At 46.0% G+C, this 12,946-nt stretch overlaps 1 protein-coding gene across 12 annotated transcripts in view; it reads left to right on the top strand.

The window, feature by feature from the left end:
* Positions 1 to 12,946, top strand: part of TNIK (TRAF2 and NCK interacting kinase) — a 399,091-nt gene that overhangs the window by 231,346 nt on the left and 154,799 nt on the right. For all 12 annotated transcript variants that reach the window (XM_017346916.3, XM_017346919.3, XM_017346917.3 and 9 more), the window contains exon 3: positions 9,158 to 9,214. In XM_017346916.3, the coding sequence (XP_017202405.2) occupies positions 9,158 to 9,214 (57 nt within the window). The remainder of the gene's footprint in view (positions 1 to 9,157; positions 9,215 to 12,946) is intronic.

The raw sequence follows: 12,946 nt of genomic DNA on the forward strand, positions 1-12,946 counted from the left end.
GAGCTTTGGTGGGCCCTAATTATATTCCAGCGCGCTCTCCACCGACGTTTCTTTTGTTTTAATGAACACTGCTGGAGGTTTGAGGACGCTGTGGGGGAGGTTTATTCATCCACAGCCCCAGGAAGGAGGCAAGTGGGTCCCCACGGCTGTTCTCGGCCCAGGAACCAGAGCCAGGAGCGCTGGGGGCCTTGCTCTTTCTGAACAGCACTCACGCGCGGGTGTTGCTCGTGCTGCTACCGCGCAGTGCCGTGCTACGGCTCGGGCGGCCCCGGGGGCGGCCTGGCTTCCTCTGAAGCCATACATCTTCCTCTTTTATTATTCCTACCTATGCCTGTGATGCTTTGTGGTCCAGAGCCAGGCCGAGGTCAGCCAGACATTGGTGGGCAAGGCAGAGGTGCCCGCTAAACTGGCACGCGGACAGGGAGCGTGGACGGGAAATCTTTGAAAATGAGTGCTGTTCTCCAGGAACCCAGGGGTCCTACTCCTCCAGTTAGTGCCCTGTCTTGGGGCAAGAGGAGGCCGGAGAGGGGGCTGCGACAGGTGGCCTCTGAGGCCTTGGTGTTCACTTGGGGCTCTCTTCTCTTCCCGGACCCCTTCCCCAGGGAGTTCTGGGAGGTTATGCAGTGTGGAATGCCAATTCCTGCTCCTGCCTCCAGGATCCCTGTCGGGTGACCTGCTCCTACTCGCTGGGTTAACACTAGGGAAAGGAAAGAGAACGGAGCCTGATGGAGACGGAGGCCGCCTGGCCTCCTGTGGCTTTTGCCTCCCGCGGCAGTGATACGCACGGGCGGTTGAGCGGCCCCTTATCCTTAGGAGAAAGGCTGTGCGGCCCTCCCTCGGGGTTTCTCCCATATCAAGCCCCTGCTCGATGGCTGTAGACCCTGTTCCTTGGGGTCTGGGGCAGTTTAGAAGCTTCAAGAGGCCTGGCCCAAGCAGCTGTCTGAGCAAGGTCAGAGGGCTGAGCAGCCATTGGGCAGTTTCTGCTGTTCAGGAACTTTCTATGGCCCTAGGGCAGTGCACCTCTGGGCCCAAAGGCTTCGGGGCCTCAAGGAACTTGGGAGAGAGCCCTTGGCTCCCAGGGGGTCTCCCGGGCCATTGTGGCTGTTACAGGCTGTGTCACACTGTCCTTCATAGCAACAGAGAAGAGAACAGTGGCTGTTTGTGTCTTAGTGTTGGCTCTACATCTGAGTTTTGGAACCTGCTCCTTGGACTCTTCGATTTCATGGAATATTAAAAATTCACCCGGTCACCTGTTGCAAAAACAAAACACAACACAACAGCCACTGGGAACCAATCTAATGTTAACTTTCAAGTTTCTAAAAATTAAGGACATTTTGTTAAGGGACGTATTAGTACTCAAAAATTCTTACAAATGAAGAATCCTTAAGTTGAATACCTCATTTCCAAAAGAAAGAATTCACTGCAGAGTCCATTTCTCGTGTTACCACAGCTGGGTGCAGGTTCCAGGGCTTCTAAAGGCTGTGTAAATGCCTGTGTCCGGCCCTGCCTCAGCAGATGGGGACAGCTCTTGTGCAGGAGGGGATGGGGGACACCTGGGGAGGTGACATGTTTGGCTGCAGGTGCATGTTTGCTCTCTGCCCTCTGAACCCCATGTCTGGGCTGAGGGGTCCAGTCTCCCCAGAAATGAAGGTACAAGAGCCATGGGTGCTGTTAGCAGCGCCTGTGCTGTACATTAGAGGAGAGCTACTTGCTTTTGTGCTGGTTTTCTGGGTCGAGAGGTTACCGGGAAATGGGTTCCTGGCTCGAGGCCATGGCCCATTGACTGGGTCTGCTGCCTACTGAGCTCTCGCCACCCCTCAGCCTGTCTGCCCCATCACTGCTGTCACTTCAGCTGTGCTGCCTTCCCGGGTATAGGCTTTAGGCTCACTGCCACAGAATCTGCATACATTAACTATTGTCTGCTAAAAACTGTGACTATTGGATTTTTTTCCCCCCGTAAGCATTTATTTTGATTTATCAACTGAGCTAAGCTGGCAGCCATGAAGACTGAGACATCGTAGTTTCTAACAAAGAAAAATGCAACCTGGTTTCCTCCTCCTCCTCCCCTCTGCGCTCTCAGCAAGCCTCTGCTCTCAGTCGGCCCCTCCCTGACTAGTCTAGAAAATGCTGTTGTGTGCGATGCAGAGCAATTCGTAGTGGGTGAGGCCGAGATGGAGCGCAGATGCCAGGGAACCGTGGGTAGCACCCGGCTGATACCTTGCTTCACCCTGGCCTTGTGTCTGAGTAGCCGGCTCACTGAATGGCGGCTAGGAGTCTTGCAGGTGTGCTGAGTAGGGCTTTTCAGCTGCTAATGAAAACCACAGGCAGGCGGGGAGACAGAGAGGCTTGCTCTGCTTAACCTGGGGAAACCTTGGTGTGACACTGAGCCAAGGACCTGCCATGAATGTTCCTTGATCCTAAGGGTCTTTGGAGTCTGTGCCCACCTCCCTGCCGTATCCGAAGCGTAGTGTTCCTGAGGCCAGCACCAAGGCCTCTTCGTGAGGCCTTCCTCTTGTCCCACGGTGGAAACCAGAGCTCACCTTTGGCTTCGAGGCAAGGCTACAACCAGTTTCTAGTTTCTCTGTGATCTATGGAAAAGGGAAATAAATTGACTTCTCTATAGAATTTAAGAGACTCATCTGCTAAATTCACCTTCCAGCATCTCATTGATGAGCGAAGTGACTGTAACTCCTGCTTGCACCCCGCTCTATCTGGTCTCGTGCACTGTGGGGCTGGATAGGAATGTCGAGGGGGAGGGAAACTGATGTGGATGTGTGGTGGTACCAAGACCTTGAATTCAAGTCTCCCTCCCCTTGGTCCACTACTTAGCCAGTTTTTACTGAGTCCCTGCTATGCCAGGTGCCAGGGGCTATGCAGGGGGCAGATGTACCCAGTCTGGTCTCAAGTCCTGCTGACTTGGCTTCCTGAATGTCCCTTGACGCTGGCCACCTCTCACGTCCTCTACCACTTCCATCCTCATCTGAGTAGCCGGCGTGTCTGAGGGTGCCTGGCCTCAGGTGACGTGGACCTTTGGGGAAAGTTCCCAGAGAGGGGCCTGGGTGAGAGATGTTAGGCTTCAGCCTATAAGAGATCAACTAGGAAGTGTTCCGCTGTACTGTGGCATCAGGGACAGATGGGTGGATGAGTGGGCTGGTGGGTGCCCGGATGGATGGACAGATAGACAGTACTAAAATAGTTGATTCACGAAACAGCAGCTGTACTTACTACATGTTCTATACTCTGACATTATTTCTGCTGGCTATATTTCCATAGTTGTCTTACAGTACATTTTGAAAAAAAAATCGGGGTTGGCTGTGGTCACTGGGGTTAGCATAGGATGCTTTGGAAACACAGAGGTAGGACACTCCTTTGCAACTAGAAAATTGAGTAAGCCTTTCTCCACAAATGCGAGATGGATTGTAAGCTACAGATGAAGGAGAATAAGCCAGTCTGCTCACGTATGAGGGTGTGTGTGTGGAAGGATGGAAGGGAAGAAGAGATGTACCTGGATTTTCAACAACCCTGGTTTGCTTGCTGGAAACAAATGTATTTCCATGACCCAGAAATGAAAGACCTGTCTCTTCCAGGCTAGCCTCGGGCTGGCAGCTCCAGAGGTGTCCGGCTCTTCCTTAGAAGATGCCAGTGAGAACAGGGCAGGAGTAGGAGGCTATTTTACACAAAACCGCGTTTCCTCTTGTATGCGTTTTAGGAAGGCGGTGAAGAGGCGGGTAAAATACAGTAGTCATTGAGTGATTTGGATGTCACCTTGATGTTGAGTGATTTCACGTGGAACAGAATCAGCATCGTTGTTTATCTCAGAGTGAGGTGGCAGGAAGGATGGTCCCAGGAGCAGAAAGGGGTATATAGCGTGAGGACCAGGTGACCCCTTGCCCTCTGCCCCAAGCGACCCCATACTCTTTGCCCTCTCCACTGTGATTCGTTGCTTCCTCCTCTCTGTGGACAGTTTGTCATGATTTAAGGATATCCTGTAACTTCAGGCTTTGGGCTCTACCAGGATATCAATTTTATTTCTCTAGATTTAGCCTGCTCACTAGCTTTTGTGAGTGTTGGTTGTTTCAGTGAAAAAAAGAACTTCTGGTTCATTCTTTTATGAAGAAATGACTCAGCAGCTACAACCTCACAGCACATTGTCTCATTTTTGTAGAGCATTTTCTAAAACTCTTTTGTCTCCTTTTAGAAGATTTTTCTCTTCAGAATTTGATTTTTAGTCCTTGGCTGAACATGCATTTTAGATCCAAAATTAGATGGCATCTATATTTATATTTTTACTTTCTCTTACAAGTGGAAATAAATTAAAACTGGAAGGAATATTAAATTTTTTACTTTCAGATTCTCTTGTGATAATAACATTATCCCTCATTGCCCTGCCCAGAAATGAAGAAAGATGAATTTAAAAAAAAAAGTGGAGAAAAGTTTTTAAGAATCCATTTTGCTTCATTTTTTAAAGTCTTATGTGAAGCAGTGACAAATAGTTCCAAGTTTAACTAAAAGCAAAATATCAAAGGGTTTGTTTAAAAAGTGATTATCAGGGTGAACATTTGGCCCAGGGGTGAGGATACCGGTGAGGATGGATTATATCCCTTAAGAGAGTACCGGGGTTCAATTCCAGACATCAACTCCTGGCTCAGCCTCGTGCTAATGTAGACCCTGGGAGGCTGCAGCTGGTGACTCGGATAATTGGGTCGCTGCCATCCACGTGGGAGACTTGGATGGAGTTCTTGGCTCCTGGCTTTGGCTGGTCCCAGCCCCAATGTCACGGACATTTGGCAAACAAACCAGCAGGTGGGAGCTCTCTCTCTTTTTCTCTCTGCCTCTCAAATAAATAATAAATACATTTTTAAAAAAAATTAAAAAGCATTTGTTATGGTTTAGTGACAGGAACATGCAGCCGAGGGGCTGAAGTCAGATGGAAGCGAATGCATCCTAGGCTAAGGCTGTCTTCAGCTGTGAGATTCCGGCCTTCTCACTAAAGAGGATGGGCTTCCGCACCTCACAGCCTCTTCAACTCCACTTGTGTGCCATTGTGCGAAGCTGCCTCTGTCAAAGCTGCCTTCGGCACGGCTGTGCTCCTGTTTGCAGGGATCTGTAGGTCAGCTGACTCCTCACAATTCCCGGAAGGTCGGCTTAATCTGGATGCTGATTGGGTTTGACATCCTCTGGTGATGTAAAAGGCAACTCCTGCTGGGCAGGTGCCTCTGTGGCCTCCCCTGCTCCGCCGTGCTTGACAGCTCAGCAGCCTTCCTGGTGCAAAGTGCAGAGAAACCTTTGGGACTGGGCTGAGGCTGCTAATTGTTCTGCAGCCAGAATCTCAGACTGCCATCCTAAGGTGCATTATTCAGGCATCTGTCGAGCCCTTCGAGAACTGTTATTTCAGCTTGCAAGTGAAATTTAAGAGGAAAAAATAGGTTATTTTTCTTTTCCAATGTTACCTTCAGGGACAGTGATAGCATTATTTCAAAAAACAAAATATATATCCTGAGTCCAAAAAAAAATGTGGCAGACATTTTATTTCAGACCAGTAACTGCCCGGCGCCCTGTGCTCTGAGAATGTAACATGTCCTGTCTCCTGTCTGGCCTTGGCTCAGCACCATGGGCTTGGTCGGCTCAGCCCTAGGCTGCTGATGAAAAGAATTAGGTGTTGAGGTGTCTTTGGGACAAGTTACTCATTTAACAAAAGCTCCTTGCTTTCTTAAGAGCTAAAGATCTAGTGCAAAATTCCCTAAATGGCTCTGGTGGCAGAGGTGCCTTGGGGACTCCCATGGAGAATAGGGGAATGGGGGAGGGGAGCAGACTAGACTTGGATAGCGGAGCCCCTGCCTGGACTGGGGTGGGGAGTGGAGTCGGGGGAGGCGTGGGAGAGGGAGAGTTCCAGGTAAGGTTTTATTCAAGGAAAAGTTGTGCTGCAAATGAAGCCAGAAAGGAAGAGAAGAGTTGGAAATCACTGATCCTTTGAGCTCAATGCAATAATAGAAACATTTGTTGTGTTCCTTGGTAGGGTAGAGGTGACTGACAGTGAGGTATCAGAAGAGGCGATACTTGGGTTGAATCTAGAGTTTATTGGGGAGTCAGGAAGGCAGGGGGATAGCCCAGACCAAGAAAACACCTCCAGAAAAGCAGAAACAACACAGTACATTAGAGACCTGCAAGCAGTTTTGTCTACAGAGGAAGACCAGGTGGGAGCCTAGGTAATGTGGAAGGAGAATCAGCTTATAGGGGATCCTATAAGCGCTATGCCAGAGTTAGCTTTCATGATATCATTAAAAGAATTTCAAAGTAAGTCAGCTATGGAAGATTGAGCATTAGGTCTCCTGTATTTGTCAACAGTTCCCCTGCTCTTTCAATGCTTTAGTAGAGGAGCAGATATTGTTTAAGGTATGATTTATGTTCTTTAAGCTATTGATTGCAAAGCTATCGATTGCTTTGCAGAGCTCCTCATGATAGCACCACAGACTCTGCCAGGTCCCACATGACTCTGGAGGTCACTCAGTGTTGATCAACAAGGCAGCTTAGCACAGATGGGCCCCTGCGGATGCTCATTGGCTTTACAGGGCTGTAAAGCTATGTGCTGTCAGTGGAGACCCAGTATCTTGAGTTTTGATCTTTCCCAGCCTGGCAGTATGTGGTGTGATGGTATCTCGTGCTGGGCAGTGCCTGGCTAGCCACTCGGTCACATCAGGGAGCGACCCTAGTCTACAGTGTGCTGTGTTGCTAAGCTCGGATGTTCAGCAGGTTAGGTGGATTGTATGCATCTTTATTCACTTCTTGGCCTTTTGGCTAAGATCAAGCATAAAAGCATTTTTGATTTACCGTGTTTTTAACTGATGTTGGGTTTATTGGGAGGTAACCCCATTATAAGTCAAATGAACATCTGTGTTTTTGGTCCTGGGTGCTACCAAGCAGTAACACTGCTCTCCTCAGTCATTGTGAAAACAGTTTCCAAGTGTTCCTTGGGATGGAAAGAGTTGATGCTGATGCATGCTCCTCTCTCACCTCCCAACTATTGGCCCTGGCTCCCCCCATTTTGTGGATGGGGAAGCTAGTGCCTCCTGAGCCCAGATAGATGTAAGGTATAGAGTCGGAGACTGGACAAGAATCGAGCCTCTGGTCTTCTACCCCAGGGCTCTTTGCTCACTAATGCACCCAACCCCTTCCCTCAATTTTATGAAAGTTGAGGTGGGTATAAGGGGCTGAGTCTGTGACTGTGTTTGATCAGTGATTTAATGCCTCATTCCTTGTGCTCTTTCCTGAGGGAGGAGGAAGGAAGGAGAGCAGGATAGGGGCTGAAGGTGAGGGGGACGCTCCCAGAATCAGACCAAATAGGTGTTGAAAGCTGAGGGTATGAGAAGGGAAGGGACAAGCGCTGGACAAAAGTTAAGGGGTCAGGAAGAGGGGAGAATTAAGGCAGGAGGGGGAGAGAAGTAGCAGAGAAAGGGGAAGGATTCAGGAGCTTGAAGATTACAAAATCAGCCCAACACTGCCTTTTTTTTTTTTAATTAACTCCAATTTAAAAAATTTAAAAAATTGGGCCCAACCAAGCTACCATGTCTTCCCCCAATTCAATCTGAATCTAAATTGCAGCAAAGCAATCCCCTCTTCTTAATCTCAAGTACTGAAGTGATTGAGAAACTTACCACAGCTCCTATTCTGGGCCCTGGAAATACAACAGTGAGAGATGGATCTTGCCTTCAAGAAACAGAGCCTAGTAGGGAAGACAATATTGAATCATAAGGTAGGGCCATAAATAATTATGGCCAGTATCAGCTGACAGCACATCAGTGCCAGGCACATTGGTGGAGCATCTCTCATTTCAGCCTCGTCTCATTCTCACTGCTATCCTGAGAGCTGGGTATTCTTCTTGCTATTTTCAGATGAGGAAACTGAAGCTTAAAAGGTTAAGAGAGTTGCCTGAGGTCATGCAGCTGGCGGTTATGTTATACTGTCTGGTAGCAGCAGCAGCAGTGGTAGATCAGATGTATTTTTTTTTTTTTTTTTTTACAGGCAGAGTTGTACAGTGAGAGAGACAGAAAGAAAGGTCTTCCTTTTTCTGTTGGTTCACCCCGCAAGTGGCTGCCATGGCCAGTGCTGCGCCAATCCGAAGCCAGGAGCCAGGTGCTTCCTCCTGGTCTCCCATGCGGGTGCAGGGCCCAAGCACTTGGGCCATCCTCCACTGCACTCCCGGGCCACAACAGAGAGCTGGACTGGAAGAGGAGCAACTAGGACAGAACTGGCGCCCCAACCGGGACTAGAACCCGGGGTGCCGGCACCGCAGGCAGAGGATTAGCCTAGTGAGCTGCGGCGCCGGCAGGACAGATGTATTTTGAAAGCCATATATAAAATGCATTTGGAAGTCCTGGGTATGACCATCTTTGCTGCTCAGAGTCGGATGCGGACATTAAGTTTTCTCAAGGAGCAAGCAAAGAATCAAGGACATTAAGGTGCCTTCACCTACCCAGTGTTTTCTGCAGAGATATGTCTGTGTCTCTTCCTTCCTGGCCTAGATCCCCTTCCACATAAATCCACCTCTCACACAAGCTGTCCCTATCGCCTTGGAGATGCAGTAGGACCACACTGTTCAACCTGCTGCTTTTTTTTTTTTTTTCTAACAAGACGCCCAGTGGAAAATAAATCACAAAAATAAAGCAGTGGGAATTGTCTTACCAAACCAGCCATCATTAGAAAGGGATGTTCGGGAATGGGTGTTTGGTACAGTGGTTAAGACACCTATTAGGGTCTTGCATCCCAGATCTGAGTGTTTGGGTTTGAGCTTGACTCCACTCCTGATTCCAGCTTCCAGGGCCTGTGCACCCTGGGAGTCAGCAGGTGACGGCTGCACGTGGGAAACCTGCATTGATTTCTAGCCTCCTGGCTCTAGCCTGGCCCAGTCCTGCTGTTGTGGATGTTTGGGGAGTGAACCAGATGATGAGATCTCAATCTCGCTTGCCCTCTGCCTTTCAAATAGATAAACAAAAAATTGTACAAAGATTTTCAAAACATTTAAGGTTTCTCTGGCGTGTCTGTCTTCCCCATTGACATACTCTAACTTTGATGTGTCTAGGCATGCATTATGTATAGTGGGAACTGAATACTAATATTGCTCATCAGAAATAAATCCCTTTTTATTATATTTTCTTTATAGGGTCGTCATGTCAAAACCGGCCAGCTTGCAGCCATTAAGGTTATGGACGTCACAGGGGTAACGTATCTTTTTCTTACCATCTTGAAAGCTATGTATTTGTAATAGGGAAGTTAGTGCTAGAAAAAATGTCTTCTTCCATAAAAAATAATCTTGCTAAATGTCTAAGCCTTTTTCTCCACTGTGCATAACATAAAGAAGCAAGAATATGCAACTGCTGAGAGGAGAATGGATAAATCGTTCATTAAACTTGACACCTCTGTACTTCCTTATGTGGTTAGAGTGAATCATATGTGCCAATAATTTACATAAAACAAATATTTGCATATGAAGACAGAACAAGGATTTTAAGGTATTAGAAGAATAATACTGAGATTACATAGCAGAGAGAGGTCTTAACGGTTTCCCAGAGGTCTACCTAACACTGGAGCAGACAAGAGGATGGCAGCTCTAAAATTCCAGTAGAGTATTTAACATGAATATTTCCCCAAAACATTATGGACCAAATAATCACAATAACCATAGGTCCTTGTTATAGTAGAGCAACACTGAAACAAAATTTCTGCCTGGATGATCAAAAGCAATCTGAGGAGTAGACTTCATTTTGATTGTAAAAATCTAATGCCTTCAGTCCTTCCCTGGGTCTCTTTAAAATATTTTAATGCCTTTGCAAGAGTACAGGGCAAGAATCAGACTTGAAAGGATTCACTGGACATCAAAAGCATGTTAATAATTTTCTGTTATCTGGGGGATTTTTCTAAGATGCCTGTCCTCTGTACATGAAAGCTAAAAGACCAAAGTCTTCCATTCGGCCCGGAAGTGGATTACTCAGTATAAATAGACATAGAATGAATGACTTACACAAAAATATCAATAATGGGTACACAAATAAGAAAGACACCCAGTAAATCTGTATGCCAAGCTTCACTTTATACTGTTTTGGATCCAGTTTGTTAGTTTTGATAAGCATATGTTTCAATGTAATTACCTACTATACTAGCAGTTTCACTAGTTTTCATTTGTACCACACTTTGTACTATCTTTCCTTATGAATTATTTGAATTCCTCTTATATTTTTTAAATACAAGTAAAAATATAATTATGGTTTAAAAAGTGTTATGTTTATTACCATGTGGATAAAGTACTATTTGTCTTAAATACATTATTGGAGTTTCAGAGTTTGCAAACCAGTTCAAATATGTAATCCCAATTAGTTTGTTAGTTTACTGACCTTTTCTCCATAAGAAACTGTGCATAGATTATCTTACAGTTTAGCTTTGCCATTTGAAAGAGAAAACTCAAAATAACACAGGAATGAGCATGATAAAACTATCTTATTCTCATATTAAAGGGATCTAAGAGTCGGTAATACAGAGATTTGTGACAGTGCTATGATAAAGGATATTTTTAGCTGTCCGCCCCACTATTCTAATAAGCAGTTCAAGATGCATGTTGGATTTTCACCCATTACACTCCAGGAAGGCAAAAAAGGAAGGATATGAGCAAAAGTCTGGAGAAGGGTCTCTCACTGTGAAACCTTCTGCTTTCATACAGGATTTGTACTTGGGCTTTCATTGGCTAGCTCCAGGTGCAAGGAAAGCTGGGAAATAGCCTTTTATTCTTCCAGTGTGTCTGGTTAAGAATCTAGTTACTAATATTCAGAAATGGAGGGTGGGTATTGGCATGGGCAATTAGCAGGGACTTACACAAAACTCAAAACCAGATAATATCAGTTTCTACATAGAAACCCACTATAAAGCTCCAACACTGGAACAAATCACAATTTGTTTTGCAATTCTGCTGAACTCATACTACTTGTGTTTTCCTTGGAATGAATACAATCTCTACATAATGGGATGCACTTAGCAATTTCACAATGAATGGTTGTGGCTGGAGTCCAGGACATTGGTACTGTAAGTTCAGTTCTGTTGTGTGGTTCCAGTTGAGTTCCACTGACATGACAAATATCAGTGCCTAAAGTTGTATGTCGTTTGCACAAGGCATGATGTGCAACATTGGTATTTTCTAGTTTCTGATTCTACTTGTGAGGCTTTACACTGTTTAGAGAACCATTCTTTCTAGACCACTTTTCTTGGAATCAAAAAGTTAGTTATTTATTGGAGAATCTATGTTCAGTTTAAGGAATGTCATTTAATCTTTCTAAACTGGATTTTATTAAGCAACTAGGCCTTGCAGAAACAATGACCTGAGACTATTTTCTCAATTCTTCCAAGGATAGCACAGAGTTAATGTCATCTGATATGCATAGAACAGTCAGTGCATTATGTACAATGGGTGCTTTGTAGTGTTTAGGCTTAATTCTTGTGGGGAACCCCTGTTGAGAAGGGCTGGGTGGTTTTTGTGATTTAGTCACATCATTTACTACTATTTAGCCACTGACTTTTTTTTTTTAAGGTTTATTTTATTTTATTTGAAAGAGTTACAGAGAGAAGGGAGAGAGAGAAAGAGAAAGAGAGAAAGAGGTCTTCCACTTAGTGGTTCACTCCCCAAATAGCTGCAATGGCTGTGATGTCAGAATTTGGCCCCCTAAAATATATATGAAATATGGCCTCTTAAAGTTCCCCAAAAGTCCCACCTGGGGTACCACATGATATCAGACTTTGGGGTGCCATACGATATCACCGTATGCTTATTAATAAATCCACAATATTAATAAGCCCATGTGGGTTCTTGCCTAGTATTCAGAGAAGAATTCTGAATACCGGCATAAATGAATGAGGCAGCATGGTACATTTTAAGCTTTATTTAGTGCAAAAGATGCATAGGAGAGTGAGGCTTTATCTAAGAGAGAGGGGTAGATCTGGGTTCATACCAAGTACCAGGAACCAGCCACGTGGAAGAGCATCTAGGCCAGGAAGCAAAGGGTGGGTTGGCCTGAAGGCCACATGCCCTGGAGGCGCAGGGCTGCAGCCAGCCCCCTCCTGGCAAGAGGCCAGAGAAGGAAGGGAGGGGAAAAAAAGGGCTGGACACACCATATCCCAGGCTTTGAATCCACTTTTAAAGTGGAGTGGTTAATTAACCTGATTGGCCAGTGGGCACTCAGGTGTGGCCAGGTAGGGGCATGAGGTCACATAGGGGCGTGGCAAAGGTGTGGTCTTCCATCTCACAAACCTAATAAATTTTAGCCTGATGCCTGTCTACTTCAGCTGGAGCTAAGTCGATCCCAAGCCAGGAGCTTCTTCCTGATGTCTCACTTGGGTGCAGAGGCCCAAGGAATTGGGCCATCCTCTGCTGTTTTCCCAGGCACATTAGCAGGGAGCTGGATCGGAAGTGGAGCAGCCGGGACTTGAACCAGTACCCATATAAGATGCCGGCCATGTGGGTCGGGGCTTTAACCTGCTGTTAAACCTGCTGGCCTGGTAACCACTGACTCTTAGAACAGGCAAAACATGGCTACCTGTACGAAATGGGTTTCTCATTTCTATGGTTTGTATCATCCCCTCATACCACGGTCAGCATGAGATTTCCTTTGTGAAGCTCATGTGGCGCTTTCTGAAAAGAACCCGTTCCACTTTGCCATGTTGTCTTTTGTGTATTTTGGAATGCCAAAATAGCTTCTTACCAATTATTATAATTGTGCTCATTATAGCTGCTCTGTGAAGAATTGCAATGAATTCTCAGAGGTCGTCTTTGTTAATTGTACGCTATGACCTACTGCAAAGTTACTGCAGTTTATTGTAATGAAATTCATGGAATCATAAGCTTGAAATCAATTTTTAATTATTGTTTTTGTCCTAGACCACTTCCTTTTTACAGCAAATAGCCACAGAA

The sequence above is a fragment of the Oryctolagus cuniculus genome, chromosome 4 (assembly GCF_964237555.1).
Source record: "Oryctolagus cuniculus chromosome 4, mOryCun1.1, whole genome shotgun sequence".
Lineage (NCBI taxonomy): Eukaryota > Metazoa > Chordata > Mammalia > Lagomorpha > Leporidae > Oryctolagus > Oryctolagus cuniculus.